The sequence below is a fragment of the Ipomoea nil genome, unplaced genomic scaffold (assembly GCF_001879475.1).
Source record: "Ipomoea nil cultivar Tokyo-kokei standard unplaced genomic scaffold, Asagao_1.1 scaffold0642, whole genome shotgun sequence".
Classification (NCBI taxonomy): Eukaryota; Viridiplantae; Streptophyta; class Magnoliopsida; order Solanales; family Convolvulaceae; genus Ipomoea; species Ipomoea nil.
The window spans coordinates 5,328,547-5,353,871 of record NW_017617070.1 but is presented as its reverse complement, the minus strand read 5'-3'; the positions used below and the strand labels follow the sequence as shown (position 1 = coordinate 5,353,871).

At 32.3% G+C, this 25,325-nt stretch overlaps 2 protein-coding genes and 1 long non-coding RNA gene across 4 annotated transcripts; 1 reads left to right on the top strand and 2 right to left on the bottom strand.

Moving 5' to 3' along the window:
• The first annotated feature begins 1,027 nt into the window (after positions 1 to 1,027).
• On the top strand, positions 1,028 to 5,005 carry LOC109174660 (26S proteasome non-ATPase regulatory subunit 7 homolog A-like). Its single transcript, XM_019323937.1, has 10 exons — positions 1,028 to 1,432; positions 2,219 to 2,311; positions 2,433 to 2,514; positions 2,982 to 3,078; positions 3,219 to 3,291; positions 3,501 to 3,559; positions 3,705 to 3,827; positions 4,052 to 4,109; positions 4,210 to 4,295; positions 4,753 to 5,005. Exons 1-10 carry the CDS (start codon positions 1,246 to 1,248, stop codon positions 4,822 to 4,824), a joined length of 930 nt encoding a protein of 309 aa, XP_019179482.1. The 5' UTR covers positions 1,028 to 1,245; the 3' UTR covers positions 4,825 to 5,005.
• A 5,088-nt stretch (positions 5,006 to 10,093) lies between these two features.
• On the bottom strand, positions 10,094 to 12,395 carry LOC109174661. Of its 2 annotated transcripts, none has more exons than XR_002053142.1 (3): positions 12,049 to 12,395; positions 11,362 to 11,480; positions 10,094 to 10,234 (listed from the first exon to the last, which is right to left on the bottom strand). It is a non-coding gene; the product is annotated as an uncharacterized LOC109174661 (long non-coding RNA). The 2 variants fall into 2 exon arrangements; XR_002053143.1 differs by lacking the exon at positions 12,049 to 12,395 and adding an exon at positions 11,586 to 11,755.
• Positions 12,396 to 17,508: 5,113 nt separating this feature from the next.
• On the bottom strand, positions 17,509 to 24,733 carry LOC109174510 (WAT1-related protein At1g09380-like). Its single transcript, XM_019323740.1, has 7 exons — positions 24,421 to 24,733; positions 20,980 to 21,042; positions 20,759 to 20,875; positions 19,706 to 19,973; positions 18,484 to 18,642; positions 17,953 to 18,104; positions 17,509 to 17,827 (listed from the first exon to the last, which is right to left on the bottom strand). The coding sequence occupies exons 1-7, from the start codon at positions 24,594 to 24,596 to the stop codon at positions 17,626 to 17,628; spliced, it is 1,137 nt and encodes a 378-aa protein (XP_019179285.1). The 5' UTR covers positions 24,597 to 24,733; the 3' UTR covers positions 17,509 to 17,625.
• Between the last annotated feature and the right edge of the window lie 592 nt (positions 24,734 to 25,325).

The window sequence follows — 25,325 nt, the reverse complement described above, 5'->3', positions numbered from 1 at the left end:
ATTTATGTTTATTTTTTAAAAAATTAAAAAAAAATAACTTTAAACCAAACATCTGTTTTCAAAAAACATAAATAAATAAATAAAAATCAAACATCATAAAATAAAAAAAAAATGTACAAATATGTCATTAAGCTATTTGGATGGTAACAATTAAACCACTAAACTCGAATAATTTCCAAATTCATCCATGAACTTGAAAAAAAAAAAGAACAATTACTATTTTTAACAGGTTAACACCATGTTTGCCTTGATTGGGATGTCATATGTATATTTTATTTTATATTTTTTTATTATTATTATCATACTAAGCATTTGACCATCTTCTTAAATGTCATGTTTTTCTGATTTAATTTTTTTGACGTGTCGATTACTGTATTTAACAATAATTTTTAAAATTTTATTTTAATAATTTCAAATAAAATAATTATTTTGAAATTAAAAAAAAAAAGCCTCCATGGCTGGTCAGAGACGAGAGACGAAGAGGATCGTTCGTCTCCGGGCAGCCAGTCATGGAGACTTCGGGCGCCATGGAGATGAAAGGGACCGTCTCTATTGCTGGCCGGAGACTAGGCGGTCCCCACTGCTTCGTCTTCGGCCAGCCAGCCATGGAGACGGCCAGCGACGGAAACGAAGGGTCGACCGTGGAGACGGTGGGGTTCCCTTGTCTCCGGCCATGCTGTTTTTTTTTTTTTTTTTTAAATTAAATTTCAAAATAATTATTTTATTTAAAATTATTAAAATAAAATTTTAAAAATTATGTTTAAATACAGTAATCGACACGTCATCTGTCCAAATATGTTGTTAACATGTTAAAAATATTAATTGCTTTTTGTTTTTAGGTTCATGGATTAATTTAAGATTTATTTGAATTTGGTGGCTTAATTATTATCCTTAAATAATTCAATTTCAATTGTCTATTTGTACCTTTTCCCTAAAATAAAAATGAATTGTAATTTTTCAAAAAACATTTTTCGAGTTTCCGCTTAATTCGAAACCCTTTTTTCTGCGTTCCTGTTTTACTCTTCATTAAAACGGCAACTGGTTCGATTACGCCACCACCAACGGCCACCTTGAACTATCATATTTATATCTTCGGTTACGTTAAGTAGAACTGTAGTTGCCGTCTCGATTTGTTCTTAGAGTAGAGTTGAAGTTTGGTTTTTGCTACACTATTTTTCTTCAAATTTCCTTTCGGAAAAAAAAAAAAAAAAAAAAAAAAAAACAAACAAACTCGGAAGAGGAACAATGGATGTAATCAAGTCGCAGCAAATGTCGTCTCGGCCAATCGAGAAAGTGGTAGTCCACCCGCTGGTGCTGCTTAGCATCGTTGATCACTACAATCGCGCGGCACGGGACACCAAAAAGCGTGTTGTTGGCGTCTTGCTTGGAACTTCGTTCAGAGGTACCGTTGATGTTACCAACAGCTATGCAGGTCAGATTTGATCTCAGTTTTTGTCTTTCGGATTTTTTTTGTTCTTTCTTAAATGCAAAATTAATTGAGTTTTCTAAGTGGTTCTATGGATATGGTTATGGAAATGACAATGCAGGTAGGAAAATTAGGCTTAATTTTTCTGTGATTACGGTGTTACTGATAGTAAAATGAATTATTGATAAAATCTGAGGATAGGTAAACTGGGGTAATATTTTCGATGATTATGGTAGTAGTTATTTTTAAAAAAATGAGTACTTTTCTTTTCTATTGTGGATGGTGTGAGAAATTTCAATAATGTTGATATGTTTTGGGAATCTAGGGGAAATTGAATCTTTAATTGTGGTGACCATGATGAAGCTAATGGACAACGGGACTTTAATCCCTAACCCTAGGGAGGAATTGGGTTGCTTGTATTCTCTCATTGTGTAGCTCTATTTCTTAAGTAATTGTTGACAAAATCTTTTGACATAGTATAGGTTAGACATTCAGTCATAAAGCAGCATATGTAGTTTAACCTCATGGTGGTTCTGAATGCTGATATGGATATTGAGTTTGTCAATTAACTAGCAAATGTAAATACACCACTGGATGACAAAAATTTAACATCGACTATGTATGCTGATACTTAGCCGCAAATAGTCATTTACTTGGGGAAAATGTATATATTGTCTGTTTCTTGGGGAAAATGCATTTACTTGTTGATTATGTGCCTTGTGAAATTGGTAGCTTTTTCTTGGGGAAAATGCATATATTGTCTGTTTTTAAATGTTTTGCTCATAAATGCAGTGCCTTTCGAAGAAGATGACAAGGATGCAAGCATATGGTTTCTTGACCACAACTACCATGAGTCTATGTTTTCCATGTTCCGGAGAATTAATGGTCTTAATCATTTTTCTTTCCCCCTATAGGAAGTTTGGTTTTAATCTTGTTTGCTGTGATTTTTAAAGTCTATTACCAATGTCATTGTATATAATTAGGCTGAATTGTAAGTTTGTTTCAGCCAAGGAGCATGTTATCGGTTGGTACAGCACTGGCCCAAAACTACGTGAAAATGATTTGAACATTCATGGCCTTTTTAATGAGTAAGACCATTTACTCTTATTAATCAAAAAATTATGCTTATTGTCTTTTGTTGCACATGAGAACACATGTTGGTTGTATTTCCAGCTTTTTGTGAGCATGGAGATCTCTATTTTTGTAGCCGAAGATGATTGAATTTTGAAGTTAGTTCCTTCTCATATGAAAAATTAGTGTTTTAAAGAACAGTGTATGTTTAGCAAACTTTCAATGAATTGACTAAGAAAGTTTTAGTCATATTCCATTGGACCTTCTTTTGTTGAAGTTAGGGTCACATTTGCTTACTTTTCCAATTTCTGAAACGCAACACTCTTTAGTTGCTGCTACCGTTGCTTCGTACCAAATACGAAGCTGCTGTTTGTTCACAATCTTATAAAATAGATTAAATGCATTCTACTTCCCTTTTATTCAGCATCACTACCTTTTTACATACCCTTCTCATGTATACTTCAATGTCTTGTCTTGATTGCAGCTATGTTCCAACCCCTATCTTGGTTATCATTGATGTCCAGCCTAAAGAACTTGGCATACCAACTAAGGCATACTATGCTGTTGAGGAGGTTAAAGAGGTAAAAAAAATTAAGCTTTTTAATCCTTTATATTCAGATAAGAAAATAATTAGAGCAGAAAAATTCTTTCTGTTGACTTTTAGGAGTGCTATTTGTTTGCCATAACTAATACTCAGATTAATGGTGGAATAAACTTGCAGAATGCAACTCAAAAGAGTCAGGTCTTTGTGCATGTACCATCAGAAATTGCTGCCCATGAAGTTGAAGAAATTGGTATTTCTTTGTATGCTTTTTGTTTGTTGGCCTTGGTCAAAACCCTTCCTAGGCAGGCTGCCTTCCATATCTTCTTGATATGTGCCTTTCCTTTTGTGCTTGTTTCCTTTTTGTTTTTCTTTTTTGGCTCCATCTGCACTGAAATTTCCCCCACCTGTCAACTCAAATATTATTCTTGCATCTTAATACTTATTTTTGTATTGAAACAGGGGTAGAGCACCTACTGAGGGATGTCAAAGATACTACAATCAGTACTCTTGCAACAGAGGTTTTCTTTTCTCTCCATCAACATATGGCTTTTGTTTTGTCTGGTGGATAGTAAAGAAGTTGTAGTCTCAGAGCGACCTCATTTGTAGACATTTTATTTTGAAATCCATTGATAATAAGAATTTAAATGAGAACTTTCTGTCCAGGTAACTGGGAAACTCACGGCATTGAAGGGATTAGATGCTCACCTTCAAGAGATGTGTAGTTACCTTGATCTTGTAATTGATGGGAAGCTTCCCCTCAATCACGAGATACTATACCACTTACAGGTTAGCGACAGCGAGCATTTATGTCAAATTTTTGAAATGCTTATAACTTTCTACCCTTAAAACATCTCCCATAAAAGGTGATAAAAGGAAGGACTTTTTGTCATACTTCTTGCAATGCCATATAATTGTGATTTCTACTTATTGCTATTCAATTAATAATACTAACCTAAACTACTATCATAGCTTTCTCATAATATGTTGAGATTTTCAATTTTTGCTTGCAGGATATTTTCAACTTGCTTCCAAATCTCAATGTGGCTGAGTTAATTAAATCCTTTGCAGGTAAATAGGAAAATGCCAAATATGCAATTTGGATATTATCTGGATGTCTACTATATATCTTTCTATTAATCTGCAATTTTTCTTCATTCGTCTCTTGCAGTGAAAACAAATGACATGATATTGGCCATATATTTGTCTTCACTTATTCGGAGTGTGATTGCTTTTCATGACCTGATAAATAACAAGGTACTTCACTTTTTATTCTTTCATGTTACTGTTATGTTGTCATTCTCTGTTTGCTGGAGACATTAATTTGCATACTTGCCTTTCGCTATACATCCTATAGTGACAACATTGATCTTAATACCATAATAGAATCTCATATTTAGGGTTATTTCACACAAAATGATGTCGTGTTGAGTTAAATAACCCATTTAAAAAAAAAAAAAAAAAAAAAAAAAAAAAGGGAACAATAGCTAATCGGCCGACTAGGCAACCTAGTCGGTGCCTAGGCGGCCTAGGCGAAACTTAAGTGGCCTAGTCAGCTGCCTAGACCACCGATTATGGTGATACACTAGGCGGCCGGCCAGTGCCTAGCGCCTAGGTGGGATTTTTGCAACACTGCCAAACACTACTATTATTTGTTTTCTCTTTGGGGGGTTTATGGTTTTTACCTTCTGATTAAAGTTTCTCATTGTTTCAGATGCTTAACAAGGAATATGAAAAGGCAGAAGACTCTAAGCCTGTTGCTTTACCTACTGCAGCTGGAAGCTAAGCACTACTTTTGTGCTACAGAAATGTTGTTTTGCAGGAGTAGAACCAGATGACAATATCAAGTTCATAGATTTTACACACAACTTTTTTGTTCCTTTGTATTGTATTGTCCACCTTTTCTGGACATTTGAAAATTTTCTAGTGGAATAAAAGTTCTTGATGGATCAGTGTGTTTCTTTACATTTGAACAAGTTTATATTGGCCCTGTTTGGTAAATGGCTGTTAGCTGTTAGCTGTTAGCTGATTGTGTTAATTAGAGGGTATAACTAGTTGATAACATTAGCTGTTGTAGAAAAGTGTTTGGTTAATTAGCTGTTAGCTGATAGTTGTTTGGTATAATTTCTTTTCTCAAAAAGATAATTGAAAAAGTAGCTTGGAGTAGCTTTTTGAATTTTAGCATTTTGGAGTTGCAAAAAGCTAATTAACCAAACACTTATATTGATATTTTAACTAAGGCCTTGTTTGGTAAAAAATTAGCCTATAGGCCAATTTTAGCTTATTTGATCACTATTAATTGTTTGATTTAGTTAAAATATCAATATAAATGTTTGGTTAATTAGCTTTTTGCAACTCCAAAAGACTAAAATTAAAAAAGCTACTCCTAGCAACTTTTTCAATTAGCTTTTTGAGAAAAGAAATTATATCAAACAGCTATCAGCAAACAGCTAATTTACCAAACACTTTTCTACAATCAGCTAATGTTATCAACTATTTATACTCTCTAATTAACACAATCAGCTAACAGCAAACAGCTATCAGCTAACAGCCATTTTACCAAACAGGGCCTAAATCAAACAATTAATAGTGATCAAATAAGCCAAAATTAGCCTATAGCCAATAAACACGGCCACTATCATTTATTTGCATCTTATTTGCATCTTTCCGACATGAACAACAGGCCAAGGGCTCAATAGGATGGATGGATGCCAAATATTTTATTTAACCATTGCTATAGTGTGGATAGTCATTTCATGTTAAGCAGTCATGGAGTCTAGACTGCTACCATCAATTATTTACTGCTCATCACTTTGTATATAATGTGTTGTGTATGTCTTATATTAGCGGAGGTGCGCAGGCTGTGGCCTCATGGTACGACACATGGGTAATTTTGTAAATATATTGTTAGAATTATTGATAAATATGATGTTTGTATCTTTAACAATTAATAAAAGATTTCATTCACTCCCTATGTCTCTCTTGGTCAAACTACATAAACACAAACTTTTATTTCTTTTTTTGTTCTTGATCTCATTTTATTCAGCAAATTGTAATCAAGAGCATTGTTGAGAAGGCCATGTTGAGTGCAAAATTTAATGTTTTGAAGTCGAAACAAAGGGATTTGGGGAAAAAATGAATTTAAAAATAAAATGGCAATTTTGTCCTTTAGATCATTCACTTGCCGGATTGGTGGTCGGATTTTGATCGGAAGGATCAAATATGCTAAAGATTTAAAAGTCGTGGGATCAAATTTAGAAATTTTAATAGTCAATGATCAAATGTGAAAATGGTTCCATACTAGTGGGACTAAAATTGAAAATTTTTCTAAAGAATAACCTTAAGTAGTTCAGGTTATTGGGTTCGCTAGCTCATTCGGGTCATCGAGCTTATTGGTTTCAGACTATTGGGCTAATTTTTTTTTATCGGCCTAGCCCATTCGAGCCATTGGCCTAGTCAATTTCGATTTTATCGGGCCAACCCATCGAGTTCGGGCTAAGATTGATATCTCTACTTTCTTGGTTGCAGGATCCCAAAACTTGTATCCTTTTACACCTTTCTTTAAACTCAGAAAGATGCACTTCTTTGATTTGGGATCTAATTTTGATTTCTAATCACTTGAAACAGTAACATAGTCAGGACAACCAAAAACTTGTAAGTGATCAAAACTCACAGGATTACCTGATTAAACCTCCTAAAAAACCTTGCCATCAAGCGATGTCCGTGGCGATCTATTGATCAAATAACAAGCTATATTCACTACTTCCGCTCAAAAACATTTAGAGAGCACAACATTCAGTCTGGGACACATTGCTCTCTAAGCAATGATCCTATTAAGCCGCTCAACAACACCTTTTTTGTTGTGGTGTCTTACGCATTGTATAGTGCCTTTGAATTCCATCCTCAACACAAAATTTCTGGAATTCATTCTCTATATATTTTGTCTCATTGTCAGACCTCAAGTACTTGATTTTTCTATCAATCTGGTTCTCAACCTTAACCTTCCACAGCTTGAATTTCTCAAACACTTTAGATTTTTATTTCAAGAAATACACCCAAACTTTCCTAGAAAAATCGTCAGTAAACGTAACATAATATCAAGAGCCACCCATCGAGGGTTCCCTAATAGGTCCTCAAACATCAACATGCACATAATAAAAAATCCCTTCAATATTATCCTTCCTAGTAGAAAAAGCCGACTTTGGACTTTTTCCCAAAGACAAAGAACTCATGGAAATATAGTTTACAACATTTAACCCCTTTTAACATATTCCTTTTATACAATTCAGATAAACTATGTTCACCAAGATGACCCAAACGTAAATGCCACAACGTAGTAGTATCACCACTAGACTCAACAGAATGTGCTCCACCTACAACAATACTGCCCAACAACCTATAAATGCTCCCCATGGTCTTTTCCCATTTCATCACAGTTGGAGCATCCTAATTGATTTTAATGTTTCCCTATCACTTTCAAATCTATACATAAAACCATTAGTGTGCAAACTATCAAGAGAAAATAGGTTCTTAGTTAATCCCAATATATGTCCCACATCATGCAAAGTTCTGACAATACCATCATTGTTACTTCGATTTGCACTATATAAATTTCTGTTAGGCAACTATACTATGAGTATAGAGGTGAGAGTAACGAGTGTCGTATCTATAGGGACTACAAGTATTAATACTACATGTTCTATTATGTAGCATTTAATAAATTGTGTAATAGAGTTTGAGAAAAAAGAGAATAAATAAATAAAGCAATAAATGAAGGCAATAAAAAGTAGGGATAAATGAGAGAAAGGATACTTGGATTTATGAAATCCTAGGATTATTGACCATAAAATAAATATACATGTCAATAACAATTGTTTAGGTCTATGACTACAATACCTCCTAATTTTGATTAATTAGAATTCCTCTAAGTTATACTATTACAATTTGACTCGAATTCAAAGAATTAATGTCATCCTATCTTATAGTTGCATTCCACTCCTTCCAATTGTGTGAAATTTATATTAATTAAGAACAATGTTGCAAAACACGCTAGGCGCCCTCTAGGCGCCAAGGGGGCGCCTAGGCGCCGATTTTTTATTTTTTATTTTATTTTTTATTTTTTTAATTTTTTTAATTAAAAATAAAATTAAAAATTAAAAATTTTTAAAATTTAGTAATAAAACATAAGGTTTCCATAGTTATTTCTTAGAAATTATTTACGAAAGTGGTTGCAAAAGTGTTCAAAAGATTGTTTAAATCATCTAAATACATAAAAAAATAAAATTAAGAGTTAAAGAAGCATTTTTTTGAGAAATTAGTGGACCAAACCGCCTTCGGCCGTTTGCGGTGGATAGATCTCGAAAAAATACGCGATTTGAAAAAAAAAATTGTCCAAAACGAACAACCGAGTCAAAAGTTATGCCTTCCGAAACTTTTTCAATATTTAAAAAAAAAAAAAAAAATTATAGCGCCGAACCGGCTAGGCGGCCGGCTGCGGAGGTCGTTCCTCGCGGCGGCGCAATGGCGCCTAGTGCCTAGGCGCGATTTTTGCAACATTGATTAAGAATATCTCTATTTCAAAGTTAGCTGCCCAACAAAAAGAGCTCTGATACCAAATGCTTCTGGATCTTTGACAGAAAATAAAACAGTGTTCTGGGTCTTCGACAGAAAATAAAACAGAATTGAGGGAAGAAGGAAGAACCAGAAAAAGAAATTTGAAATTTGAAATTGAGAGAGTGAAGAGAAGGGAAAATTCAAAGTTTTATTTCAGAAAATGAATAACACAATAAAAGTGCAATCCTCTCCAAAATAACCAAAAATCCAACAAAAATTAGCAATCCCAAGGAATAAAACAGCTCACCAGCTGTTATAACAACCAAGGGTAAGAAAGTAAAACACACTTGACTACTTCTTCAACCTCCAATCTGCCAACTCCTTCAACTAATCCTGTTGCTCATCAGTCCTTGCATTTGAACCCATTCTCAGCCTCAGGTCTGTTACACTAAGTATCAGTTTTATAACATTACAAAATGCCTGCAAGTACAAACTAAAGGATGCCCAATCTCAGCATCCATGTAAAACAAGTTTCAATTTGCAGTATCATTAACCATCATCAATATTTTTAAGTCATAAAGCACATAAATTTGTCAAAGTTTATAACATAGCTCAAAGCAAACAACATAAGGGCTTCCTAACTACTCCAAGCCAGACAATGTTTGATGCATCAGGTACAACACAAACAACTGAGGACCAAACTAGAGAATGACTAAAAGATGTGGCAAAGATGGCAATATCTTGATGTAGTGTTTAATTCCGAGGTGCTTTTAGTTGAATGGATGGGCAATGCTTCCAAACCTGTAAATGTAATTAGACCATTAAGTGTATAGAATTAACTTTCATAAAGCACATACAAAAGAGGATAAATAAGAAGGGAAACACTTGCACTTGGTTCGCTCTCAAACGTGCACTTCATTTCAACACACAATGATTAAAGGACCTTAACTCATGAAGTAATGATTGTCAAAAAGGCAAAGCCCTGTCATTCCTATATTCAAGTTCTCCAATAACAGAAGATAGAATAACATGATAATACAAAAGCAAGAGCTAGTATGGAATTATGATTGCCATGTAGGTTGCAAAGAATCTCAAAATATTTAAGGTCCAGTGTGGTAAAGCACTAAAGATTATAAAATACAGAGTGCCCACTGTGACTTATTCCATAATCAATTCTGGTTGTGAATTATTTGCTTAAATAAGCTAAAGTGTAGTAATATTAATAAACCATATATTTGCCAAACGGGTAAGTCTGATTAATTGGTTAGTAATCCCAAATTCCCAATAATCAGACTAAATAATCTCTTCCCACTTATTTGAGTTCTTAAACTATTAGTTTAGGTAATACTGTCACTTAAGCAACAAGAAAACTGCAAAGTGCAGAAGTTAAAAAGTTATATGCAGAAATCAAGACTCAAGACCAAATTTCCTTTACTGGTGAAGTTTTTATATTTATTTATTTTATTTAATAGGTGGGAAGTAAGGAGGATGAGAAACTTGCCAGAAATTAAGAACACATGCAGTTTTTCATCCTTTGAATTGCCATTCCCTGCGGCACATGGGACAGTGTGCCTGAGAAGTCTGTGAATTCACCCACTTCAAGATACAATGGAGATGAAATGCATGATTGCAAGCACCCCAAACTGCAAGAAAACATTTAAACCACCTGAACATACAAACTATACGATGAACATTGTCTTTCCATCCTTGTAACATAAGCATTGAAGATGATCTTTCATAAAAGACAATAATTGAGACACCACCGTAAATCTTTATTATTAATCATTTAGCGGACAAGTGCCATACAGGTGGCAGGAGGGATATGAATTGGAAGTTTAAACCAAGAGAGTGTTGGTAAAAACCCCAAAATATAATGATTGTCAATTGTAAAAAATGACTATGAGCTTCAAATTGCATAGAAAAGCTGGAGCACTCATTCTTCAGCAACTGTCTTGGAAATTTTATACACCAAAAGGATTAAGCAAATCCTTGCTAATTTAGAAATGTTGGAAATGCATCACAAACATATATTTATCGAACAAGTTTGTAGATCCAGGGGAAATTTCAAATTTGTAAGATGCAGGAGAAAAGGATATCATTATCAATCCCACAAGAAGTAGAAGTCTGAACTAGACAGTATTTTGATAAACTGATAGAAAAGTTAGAATTAAAGGCAATATGATGGCAGGTATAAAGAAAGTAGAAACTTAATGGTGATACAATGCCAGGTGTAAATAGTAACTACTTGACATCCTACTAGAAGTAGAAACAGAGCTTAACGATAATAGTGGATTTACTAAAGGCATAAAAATAAGTATTACAGTGCCATATGACCATACAATCCAAATGTGTGCAAGTACAAGGCAATAATAGCAATCAGAGTCACATAGAGAAGTTAGAATTATGGGCAAAATAATGGCAGGTATAAAGAGTAACAGTTTGGAATTCAAATAGAAGTCGAAACTTAATGGTAATACAATGGCAGATTGGCAGGCGTAAAGAGTAACAACTTGACATCCTACTAGAAGTAGAAACAAAGCTTAACGATAATGGTGGATTTACTAAAGGCATAAAAATAAGTATTCCACATGACCATATAATCCAAATGTGCACTCAAATACAAGGCAATAATATCAGTCAGAGTAGACAAAATATCCTTATGAAACAAGCAAATATAGATCAAAATGTCCTTTTAAGAGCATATATGCATATGATGAAGAAACTTGAAAAGTAAAGAAAAAGAGTCACTTTGGACAGCTCTAAGGCTTACTTAAAGGGCAATCATCCCCAGGGAGTTTACAATCAGGACAACAACCATCAAAGGCCATCCTACAAATTCCACAAGTCTCATCCTGTGCATCCCATGTCCATGAAGCAACAGCATGCCACCTGTAGTTTTTATTGACAATTAACAAAAAAGAAGAGATTATTAAGATCCCCCACAATCTACTTATTAGAAAGTTGAGTGGTATCAAGTTGAGACAAAGGAAGTACTCTGTTCATAGCCACCCACAGCACAAAGCAAAGGAATTGGTCAAGTGAAAACTGATTACACAGAAATTTAAGCTGGATAGCAAATGACAGGCAATCTCAAGTATTTCTGGCATACTGAAAATTAGTCCAACCAAACACCAAACAAACAGAAAGCAATAAAAAGAATTAAAATGAAACAAAGTTTATATGCATGTACAAATCAAACTTCACTAGTGGTGAAGTGAGAAACTAAAAATAAAAAGGTTAATACTTCATGAGTTCAAGAAATTCACACAGAACAACGATGCATATCAAATGGCTCCCAAAGCCTTACCTTAAAAAAATTATAAAATGCCAAATTGATTTTGAGTTTCAAGAATTAAGCAATTATTTTTATTTTTTTTAATATTACATTTTGCATCAATATAACTCCAGTAGATCATAAATAATATCATTCAAAACACATAATGACAAAGAAGGATACGTATAATCTTGACTTTCATATTCTCTTCCCTGCAAGATCAGAATTACAGTCACAATTACTGCTATATTCACACACACAACACACTTGGAACTTATTGCGAATTCAACTCAAAATCAGGCAAAGGCGGAGCAGGGAAGCAGGGCAGCAGGCAATGGCGGACGGTGGAGCAGGACAGCAGGCTCGGATGGCGGAGCCTTCGTCTTCGTCTCCTTGAAGTTTTCGATTCTTAGGTTCTCAGATGGTGGAGTGGCGGAGGGGCGGACGGCGAAAGGCTAGAAGCACTGAACCGTTTGGTACATCAAAATTCAAAAACGCTTACCGAACCGAACCAGTTTGGTTCAGTTCGGTTTTGTGAAACAGTTTGGTTCAGTTCGATTGGATTTTTCCAAATCAAACCCCCATCCATATCTGTAGGGATACAAATAGGCCAGGCTCCTTGTAGGGACTTATGTCCTAGCCTAATTAAAGTCTAGTGAGGTCGGGAAATTATGCCCTGCAACGTGTGCATCATGCATGGTGCACACAGTTACAAAAACGGCGTCGTTTTGACGTCTGACTTTTTAAAAAAAAATTATTTTCGATTGCCGTTAGCGGCATTATGTTGTGCATAATTTGAACTATATATCCAGAATTAATGAACTATATATCCAGAATCAGTGAACTATATATCCACACCGGTTACCGGTACTCTGTTTTGGCTCATGGCAGTTTGCTGCGTCTGTGTATTCAGAGTGAATGAATTATATATTCAGAATTAATAAACTTTAAATTCAGAATTAATGAACTATATATCCAGAATTAGTAAACTATGTATCCAGAATTAATGAACTATATATCCAGAATTAGTGAATATATATCCACGCCGGAAATGGTGGAAATCCCGTCGATTGGAGTTTAAAATAAAAATTGATTGGTGGAGTTAAACGGTGCCACTAACAGCACCGTTACTCCACCATAGTGAAATGGCGTCGTTCGCAACCGTGTGCACCATGCATGGTGCACACGGTTGCACAGCATAACGATTGAGTTAGGCCTAACTCGTTTAGTAAAAAGGTTAAGCTTGAGCTAATTTCAAAGCCTATTAAACTAAACAGGCCAGGCCTATGTATACCAGGCTCGACCTTCAAGTTTATATATATATATATATATATATATATATATATATATATATATATATATATATATATATATATATATATATATATATAGTTAGGATCATATGAGAACATGTATTTAGGTGAGAACGTGAGAACGCATCATGTGCATCCATCTAATATTTTTTTATGGTCTAGATTAGATTAAGTGTGTGCGAACGCGCATTAAATGTGTTAATGTGTTTGCAATTGTCGCATAAACACCGTGTTCTTGCAATTGTCGCATAGTCACTCCCAATACTGACTGCCAGACAGCGGCCATAGTTTCTTGAAAGAAGAAAAATCTTACCGGTTTCTGTGTGACGAGTCGACCACTGCATAGTAACTACTCTCTTCAACTTGCTCAACATTCGGAACAATAGGCACTTGCACAGAGGCATCCTCATCGTCAACATCTGCTAGTCGGAAAAAACAAACCCTAGAAGCGTAGGGAAAAAGACAACTCGCGAAGGAAGCAAGGGAAAAACTAAGAAAGGCGAATTGGTTGATAGGTTTTTAGAATACTACTATGGGTTTCGAATACCCCATCAATTGAAAAACTCATACCCAAATAAAATAAGGGTTTCATTCCCTTATTCATTCTAAAGAACTACTATTAGTAATCATTCCTATTCCACCCTACTACCAAACATGTTAAACACTTTCACCAAAACCCATTACCATTACCAAGTATTTAATATCCAATCTGATTCCGATTCCTATGTGCGAACCAAACACACCCTTTGGTTAATTTGGGTTTTAATTCATTAAATTTTGCATTGTTTAAATTTTGTGTTTAAAATTTGAAAGATTTATTTGAATATTGAAAGTATGTCACTTCGCACTTATCACATCCCATATATATATATATAAAATAAGGATCAAATAAAAAAGTCTCATTAGGTAAAAAATGCGAACAATTTACAACCATAGATGCAATCCAAATCAACAACCCAAATTGAATTTTAATTGAAAAATGCGCTGTGGTATAATTGTAATTTTGAGTAAATAAGTCAGCTTGTGTTTTGTTTCCGAGTGCACAATTATCCTTCTTTGAGTGCACATTTTCCCTTCTTCAAGTGCATACTTTTTCTTCTTCCAATACATAACTTTTATTTCAGTACTTAGTTTCTATTTTGAGTGCAAATCTCTTGGCCTTCAAGTGCACGTTTTGTAGTCTTCAAGTACATATTTTCCTTTCTAAAAGTGTATAATTAATTTCATTCAAATTTTCCCTTTTAGTGTCATTTTTTTCCTTGCCTTCTAATGATCCTCTTTATGCTTTCAAGTGCTCAATTTAATGCCTAGAAGTGTATGTGTGTCTTACTATTGTGTAAAAATTAAAAAAAAAAAAAAACATTTAGCATTAAAGTGAACCCATTTTTCTTCAAGTGCACAATTTTATACCTTCAAGTGCACAACTTCTGGGCAGTATTTGTTATATCTTGTGCATTCTTTTCAATAACATATAACTAAATTTCTAATGAAATTTGTGAGATTTACAAACGATTTGTATGAGTAATTGGTTTAATAACACTTAAGTTGAATAACCTCCATTTTTGGCACCATAAATTGCATCAATTGCACATCTATTTGCCTTTGAATGCAATTTTTTACCTTGAAGTGTGCGCGCCACCTCCATTTTTGGCACCATAAATTGCATCAATTGCACATCTATTTGCCTTTGAATGCAATTTTTTTACCTCGCGCGCGCGCGCGCGCGCACACACACACACACACACACACACACACACACACACACACACACACACACACACACACATATATATATATATATATATATATATATATATAGAGTTAGGATCATATGAGAACATGTGCTTAGGTGAGAACGTGAGAACACATCATGTGCATCCATCTAATATTTTTTAATGGTCTAGATTAGATTAAATGTGTGCGAACACGCATTAAATGTATGCAAACACACTAAATCGCGTTTGCACACATTTAATGCACGATTGCACACACTTAATCTAATCTAGACCATTAAAAAATATTAGATGGATGCACATGATGTGTTCTCACGTTCTCACCTAAACACATGTTCTCACTGGAACCCTACCATATATATATATATATATATATATATATATAGAGTTAATACCCAAAATCGTCCTCGACTATAGTGGTTTTTCTCAATTTCGTCCTAAACAACTTTGGTGACCTAATATCGTCCCAGACTTTTGTGTTTCGCTCAATTTAGTCCCAAATTTTTGTGTTTTTGCTCAATTTAGTCCCTCATTTGTTATTTTGTCCATTTGGTGTTAAATAAATAGACAATTCAGTAATTTTAATATTGGCATCTCTTTACTCATAGACATGTGAACTGCGAAATCCCTTTTTTTTTTTTTTTTTTATAAATTACTCCCAGAATTACTCCTAAAACTGCGAATATAAAATTTAATTTGCAGGTCTGGGTGTAATTCGTACAAGAAAAAGGAATTTCGCACTTCACAAGTTGAAAGTAAAGAGAGATCAATATTGACATTACTGAATTGTCCCTTTATTTAACACCAATTTGACGGAATAACAAATGGAGGACTAAATTAAGCGAAACACAAAAGTCTAGGACGATATTAGGTCACCAAAGTCGTTTAGGACGAAATTGAAAAAAACTACTATAGTCGAGGACGATTTTGGGTATTAACTCTCACTCTCTCTCTCTCTCTCTCTCTCTCTCTCTCTCTCTCTATATATATATATATATATATATATATATATATATATATATATATATATATATATATATATATATATATATATATATATACATATACATATATATGTATACATATACATGTATATACATACACACACACACACACACACACACACACACACACACACACACACACATATATATATATATATATATATATATATATATATATATATATATATGGCACATTTAGTTGCGACAAAATCTCTCAGGTACGAAATGCGGTGAGATCTGAACGGTTTATCAAATATAGATCAACAGCTCAAATCCAATAAAAATTAAGAAAAAAAATGTGCATACTGGAAGTAGAAGCAAAGTCTAAAAATGGCGCACCTTATGTGTTACAAAGACGCATCTTAAGTGTTAAAATGGTGCACCTAAGTCTTAACATCACGCACCTTCAGCTTTTAAAATGGCGCACCTTAAGTGTTACAAAGACGCACATTAATTAGTAAAACCATACACTTTAAACATTAAAATGACGCAACTTAAGTATATAACTGACGCACCTTAAATGTTAAAATTACGCACTTTAAATGTTAAAATGGTGCACCTTAAATGTTAAAAGAACACACCTTAAGGTTTAGACGCACCAGTTCCAACAAAAAATGCACCTTAAGTTCCTACAAAGAACGTACCTTAAACACAAAAACCACCCACCTTAAGAAGGAACGACGCACCTTAAGCACAAAAATTACACACCTTAAGTTTAATTTGACCAATAAGCAAAAAGATCAAATTGACACCGTATGTTTTTTTAATATGTGTTTAATTCATCTGAACGGTTGATTTTAGCGAGCTGAGATCGATCACACACACACACACACACACATCTTGCTTAGGTGAGAACGTGAGAACAAATCGTGTGCATCCATCTAATATTTTTCAATGGTCTAGATTAGATTAAGTGTGTGCGAACGCGAATTAAATATGGGCAAACGCGATTAAGTGTGTTTGCACATATTTAATTCGCGTTTGCACACACTTAATCTAATCTAGGTCATTAAAAAATATTAGATAGATACACACGATTTGTTCTCACGTTCTCACCTAAACAAGTGTTCTCATTGGAACCCTTCTCTTCTTAGTAAATAATTAGGACACTAAAATAATTACTGAAATATCACAACTAAATATCATTATTGAGTAACAACATGACACGATATCTTTAAGTTTAATTATTTTCGAAATATCTAATTGAAAAACTAGCCCTTAACAACATGATACGATATCTTTAAGTTTAATTATTTTCGAACTATCTAATTGAAAAACTAGCCCTTCTCCGATTCGATCCGTCCCCCGGCTGGGAGAGAACGGTCGAGTGGTCTCAGTTGGAGATGGGATTGCACGTGTTGATCGAATTCAAAACGATAACATACTTGTCATGCATGCATATAAACATAATTGAATAACATACTTGATGTTGATGGCGCTTCATTTTCAAAGTTAAATTATAATGATTAGTCATTGAGTTAATCAGACATAAAATAAAATAAAATAAAATAAAATAAATAACTACATTTGAAACAAATAAAATGATCAAAGAAAATTCATAATGTTTGGTCCAATATGAAATTAAACAAATTAAAATAAACTCACACACATCTTGACATATCACTTAATAGTTTGTTTGGAACAAAATCACAAAGAACAAAATCACAAAGGATGACAATTTTCTTTACTATGCAACGAAAACTAATTATTTTAATTCTTCTTGGGGAATTGATCAACGGTGATGATTGAATGGGCAGATAACTCCAATTCTTCCAAGTGATCTTCTTTGGTTTCCACCTCATTTCTTGCCTCTTCTTCATCCACATGCACAACCCCAATAACTTGTAGCTCTTTCTGCTTTCCCCATAGAACTCCATACAGTCCCACAACAATCAACACTGATCCAACAATTCTATATAATAATAAAAAAAAAATGCTGAGGAATTAAAACTGGAATAATCAATTATTAATTTATAAATTTAATTAAAGAAGATTTATGAATAGGCACAGTACTAATTATATAATTAATTAACTTACGTGCCAACGTATATTTTGTCTTGAAGTAAACCCCAACTGAGAACAGCTACAATCACAAGCAGCAAAGGGTTAAAAACAGAAACATATAAAGGTCCTTTTTTCTCTATGCACCATGACATTAGGCAATATGCTAGTGCAGTGCCCACAATTCCCTGCATTCAAATAAAAAAAAAATCATTAATCAATTTACTTATAAACTTAAAATCAAAATTAACAACAACCATACTAATAATAATAAAATGTGTCAAATTAATTAATTAGTCCATATAAGTTCAACAAACAATGCACTTAGTTCTCCCATCCAATTGAATACAAACCCCAATAAAGTCTTTTACACCAGTAAAATAATACAATTAAACCCTAATATTACATATTTAGCAACTTAATGTTGATATATACGACACTGACTAGACTAAAATGTCGTGCGTTGAAACTTACATGGATCCTAAGATTAAGTATAACTTTTCATTTTACTTTTTATTTTTGAATTTTTTTTTTAAAAAAAAAAAAAGAAAAGAAAAGAAAACATACAGCATAAACCGCAGAGGTAGCCCTGATCCCTTGCCTCAAAGACCAATCAGTTGGTTTGTGATCAAAGCAAATGGCGAAAAGAACACACTGAATGCTAGACATGAAACACATTAAGGCTGTGCTCGAGTATGGAGCTGGGTACTTCTCACTCACTCTTGTCTAAAAAAATTGAATAAAATTGTTAGTTATTCAGAAGAATTGGATAGAAGTAATAAATATTTGTTCACATATATAATGATTTATTTATTATATTTTGCTAATTACTTATTCAGTAATTTGTGTGTGTGTGTGTGTGTGATTTAAGATTATAATGATAAGATTTTAAGGTATATGTTCAAAAAATAAAATAACAAAATATTTTTTTAAAAAAAATTGACGTGATAAAGTTTGATACATAATATTTTCAAAACTGTATTTTATCATATGAAAATATAGATACAAAATCATATGGAATTCATTAGATATGGATAACTATATATATATAAAAAAAACAATTAGTAAATATTAATTTAAATACTCCGTAATATCTAATTATAAATATATCAATTTTAAAATAAATGTAAGACCAATAAATAATAATATCTGATTATTACATTTATTTTATTACTTTTATTACTATAAAATAATACCGAGATAATTAGTAGATGTTAAAATTTTAAAATAATTAGACATATGGATACATATTATTTGATAACATCTTAGATTAAGATTGGTAAGAATTTATTTAGTATTAGGTTTTTATAATACGTTGACAATAATAACTAAAATTTGAAATTATGTTTTTTAAGCAAATATACTAAATGAAAGCGAGGTAGGAAATACAGTATTCGTTTGAAAAATGACATTAACTCCATTAGACATGAGTCTATAGTTTGAATTTCATAAAAAAAAAAAAAAATTCTCTAATTATCTTGGATGCAATTATATCATCAATAAAAGTCACACTTGATATTGATGTGCAGGCAAATTCATTGTGAACCATGGTTCACATTGTAATGTAGACTATAGATAAATGTTCATTTTTATTACACTAAATGTTCATTTTTAGTATACTGAAAATTCATTTTAGATAATATCTCCCATATACAAATAAAAGAAAATATTTAGTATATTAAAAATAAACCGAATACCAATAATGTATTTTAATTTATAAGATGGACCATGATTCATGATATATAATGATCGAGGATGTGATGTGTGATGTGTAGGCAAGACTACAAACCTGGATAATTGACCAAATTGCCCAAGAAAGGGCGCTAACGATGATGAGGAAAGGTCCCAATATGAAGTTGGGTTGAGCGTTGGTAGAGCCATTATTATCTTTGTTTTGGGATGAGAGATGGTCTGCATATTTCCAGTGAATGCTGGATTCGCCTATGCCAATATTATGGCCGTGGTAGAAGGAGAGTAACATAGCACCACCCACACATAATATGGTTCCTACCACCTTTGCTTTCCCGGCCGCAGTCCTAATCATTAACTTTTCAATCCTGCCAACCGAGAGTTTGATTGGAAGAAAAGAATTAGGAAGGTCGGGGGAAAGAATTGTAATAATTCCGTGGCAAAAAATAATGTAAGAATAAAGTATGAATTCAAATTACAGTAGAATTATTGAGATTTGAAAGAGAAAAAATGATAAAAAGATTAAAATGTCATTGTATAATAATAACAGTATTCAAGGACAAATATGTCATTTTCTTCTTCTTTTTTTTTTTTTTTTTTTTTTTTCCCTTTTCTTTGTATGGATGAATTGCAATTCATATGGGGACCCTATGAATTACAACTTATTGAATTGAGAGAATATAATTGTAAACAATGTAGTTTCTCCTTTCATGGAATTACATATTGGCATTGAATTTCAATTCATGCCAACCAAACACCCCCATTAAGAGTTTGTTCAGTGTTGGGAACAAAAATGCACTTTTCGTCTTATAGTGTAATTGTAGAATTATATTCATTCATAATTGACGTTGCAAGTTGCATCTTTTTTCTAACAGGTCGTTCTCATTTCTCGTCTTTAAGCTATAACTGACGTTGCAAATTTCGTCCCTAATGTTTTGTTAGAAAAAAAAAAAAAGACGAAATTAAAGTTGCAAGGTCATTTATAGCTCAGGGACGAGAAGTGAGCACGACCAACAAATAGTACGTGACGAATCTTACAATTACCTTATAACTTAGGGACAAAAAGTGTAATTTTTTTTTTTTTTTTTTTTTTTTTTTGTTTTTTGAAACTAAAAGTGTATTTTTTTCATAATTAATAATATAGTATACATACCCAAAAGGGACTGCCAAGAGGTAAGTGACTGCTGGGATTAAGTTGGTCAATGCACATGCAATGGTTGGTGTGGAATTCTTGAGCCCTACAAAGTATGTGATCTGGTTGAGGCTAATCCTGAATAATCCAAAAAGATCAACATAATTAATTAATATTAGTAATGATATGATAATGATTGCGCATATATGCAATTAAAGTGTACGTATTGGTAAATTACATACCCAAATATGGAACAAAGGAATATATTGAAAAGGATAGAGAGTGTCATCTGTGGCCGTATCCTCCTGTAATTATCAAAATAACACAATCATTTAATAAGCAATCCAATCATTTGCTAAAACTAACATTGACCATTTTATTTATTTTTAATGGATGATATGTCTAAAAATACGAATAAACAGTACTCTGATCTCCAAAAAATGTAATCTATATATAAAATATAAAGTATCAATCATTATCAAAACATAGTGTTCAATGACTCTGTTTGGTAACATAGTTAGTTTATCAGTCAATTTTAACTTATTTGATAGCTATTAGCTGTTTAATTTGGTTAAATAATCAATATTAGCGTTTGATTAGTTAGTTTTTTTTTAACAACTTATTGCTCCAAAATGCTAAAATTCAAAAAGCTGCTCAAACCAATTTTTTTGTTCAGCTTTTTGAAAAAGTCATTTTGTATATAATCAGCTATCAACTAACAGCTAATTTATCAAACACTTTTCTACAATCAACTAATCAAACTCACTAACCCAATCAGTTAATAACAGTTATTAGCTAATAAACATTTACCAAACACCCCCTATATAATTTTTCCTATTTTCTCCAAAATACTTCATGGCTAGCAAAGCCAGCAAGACTCATTTTCATCTTTTTCTAAATTTTTTAAAATAGTATTAAAATACTTTTAAAATGTAGTATCTTGGCACACGAAAATCACTTATATATAATATAATATAATGTATGCAATGTAAGTATGGAGCAATGTAACGGCCGGAAATCAAGCCCAAACTAAAATTAAGAATGAATTTCTTCAATTTGACGCTATAGTATATGATGCATGACAGCCAAAAAAAAATCCATTACATTAGAAGCATCATGCAAATTATGTATGTTTTTTTCTTCAATAAATAGGCACTACATATTACATTTCCTTTCATACTTTAAGGTGTTTTAATGATAGACTCAAGGTGTTTAACGTTTACAACTATATTATATATATTTTTACTCACCAAAAAAAATATTATATATATTTTTACTTGAATTATGAAGCTAAGTATTCTAGATTTTACAAAAATTATTGACCGTACGTTTCTTACTACTATATATTTCCAATACAACTAACTTAAAAGATAAGTCATGTTTATCTATAAATATACTCAAATGTGTAAAATTAAATGTGTATTTGAGATTTAATCATCAATAAAATATATATTAAAAAAAGTTAACTAGTGATTAACAAAGTAAATTCTCATACATCGCATCTTTTCCTCTATGAAAATTATACTATTACAGTATTACGAATAACTAAGCATCAATATAATATCCCTAATACAACTGATAAAGATGCCAATAAAAATTAATAAGAACCTGTAAACAAGTCACTACAAGAAAACACCGAAATACTTACGAATTTACTATAATTTAAATGTCTTTAATTAGCTTTAGTATATATGAATTTCGTTGATTTACCTACATATTAAATTTGATTTTTTTTTTCATTGTAGTAAATGATTAATATATAATTATTATCCTAGCTAATAACAAATTAAATTGCTACCCAATTTAGTTGCGAGTTTGTTTGTTGTGGTATGAAATCAGCTGTGTTGCTTTTGTCGTTTTAATTTTCTTCATGTTGACGCATGAAAAATTATTTTTCGGGAAAAGGTGACGAAAAAGGGAACAAAAATATGGAGTCGAAAGCAACGTGAAAGAGACACGCATTTGTCACATTTGTCAACGTGTAACTACACAGCATTAGAGACCGTCACTATAAAGTCAAGGCGCTGCCACGATTTGAAGCCGTTACTCGTCGTTTGCGTGCCCTTAAATACATATGTATTACGTATTTTGCGCTTAAATATATATAAAATTTTCCCGTGAGTTCTGTGAGACCATTCATAAATGCATACAAGTTACTACACAATAACACACAGACTAAATTGTGTACAATTCGCTCAGCATGAATTCACACAAGCTAACATCTGTGTATTCGTATAATAACTTTTATGCATTTTCGAAGGGTCTCACAGACTCATAAGAACAAGTGGATGTACTTAAACATTAGCCTATATATATGAGCTACGAGGAAATTAAAACTTCCAATGAATATTCGAAAGTGTGTCCTAGATAAATTCACTTCTGTGTAATATTCTGAAAACTATATATTTATGAATCGCTAATAAATCTTATTAATGTGGAGCATGGGTTTTCATCTCTATTACATTTTAATAAGCATCAGTGTTGTATATAAATAAAATAAAATAAAAATAAAAATTTAGTCCCTATATTATTATACAAAAATAATCATATATTCCAAAATGATATAATTAGAATTATATATTAGATAAAAACCTTCTAGTTATTTATGTGGTATCCCATAAAATTGATTTATTTGGTATATAATTCTAATTACATTTTTTATCTTATAATGTTGATAGTATATAATTTCTTTTTCATAACTAATAAAATTATTTTATAATGTTTCCTTTCTTATATATATTAATATTTTAACAAGTATCTCAAGTTGTAAGTTAACTTAGTATTTATGTCTGAATTTGAAATAACTTATTTATCCCACTATCATAAGTTCAATTCTTGTTAGTGACATTTTACATATTTTTTATGTTAGCATATTATTAATACATGAATTGGTAGTCGTATCATCGTCATGCTAGCTATCTAATTACATACTTAATAATTTATGTAGTTAATAATTTTACTTAATTATTTTATTTTTAATAGTGCATTGATTAAATTGAACAATTTTAAAATATATGAACTAAATTAAACATTTTACACTAATATAGAGAATTATGAAGTACTTAAACCTAAAAGAAACTATAAAATGCTAAAATACTAATTTATTTTTTATGATGGAGCTACTAATTAAAAGTATTTAGTAAGGAACATTGTTACTATATATACTCTATAAATTAAACCTTGTAAAATTTTACAATAAGATAGGTTTCCTTTGTTGTTGATATTGAGAATTGTTTATGGTATCCATTCCATTTCTATGATGTTTTTTTTCCCTTCTCGGAAATAGAAAGAACGAAGACAATATGTTCATATCAATGGATTAATGAAAAAAAGAAGTAAAAAAACATATGTGAAAAATGCATTATTATTATTATTATTATTATTATTATTATTATTATTATTATTATTATATTTATGTTGGTGTGTATTACCAAAAACGTTTGTTTAAAATGTATTAAAGAAAAAAAAAAGTGTTGCCCCAGTAAAAAAACGGAAATGAAAATGAGAGAATCACCAACAAAAAAGCATGACATATTACCACGAAACATATCAACATACAACCCTAGTTAAGCTAAGCTAAGCTAGCACGGCTCATACAGGCAGCTTCAAGGAATATATGAATCGAAAAAAAAATGAATGATCGGCCGGAAAGTACAGTGTACAGACATATTAGCGTAGCGTACCTCTCGGAGAAATATGCAATTGGAGCAATGGCAACGGAAGCGAAGAGTTGACGATAAGCGACGTGGACGAAAGGGTTCATGCCGGAATCCATGGCCAGCTTCGATATGATGTTCATCACCGCATATCCAAGTTGCACAATTATCATCATTATAAGAGCCAACAAATCTACACCCATTATATCTATATATGTATTATTTCTTGCAAATTCCTATCCTTTGCTTCTTTCTCCAATAGCTATACCTAGCTAGCAAGCTAGAGAGAAAGAAGACTAGGATGGCGAATAAAGAAGCTAGAAAGAAAGGGGAGATACTTAAATAGCTAGCTTGCTTGCTTGGAGGAATATGCATGATGAATAAGGTTGGGTTTATATAGAGCCAGCTAACATCGAGGAAAGGATGACCAATTTGGTATTGCCGCATAAATATCCCCAATTTTCATATATTAGAAAGGGCATTTTGGTCAAAACATAACAAATTAACCCATCCTCAAGGGCAGGATCACTGCTGGAAATTATAGAATTTTCGACCACCTGAAAGTGATCTTATATCAAGTCGAAAACAAAAAGTGGTCGGAAATAGCAACAAAAGTTTTTTCGGATACCAAAAGTGGTCGGAACAAGGTGAACTCGATCTTTTTCTGGTGGTAAGAAATTTTCAGGTGGTAGGAAAGTTTCGACCACACTTGATTTAAGATCATTTTCAGGTGGTAGGAAATTTCATAATAATTTTCAGCAGTGGATGAACTCAATCATGACATTCTAATACTAGAATCATGTTCCACTTACTCGGAAATACCTTTCTATATATTTATTATTTTTAAGTACTATCCTCCCATTTAGAGAGTCACAGTTATACCGTTTAACCACAAGGTTTTTAGCACATATTTATTATTTATATATACTATA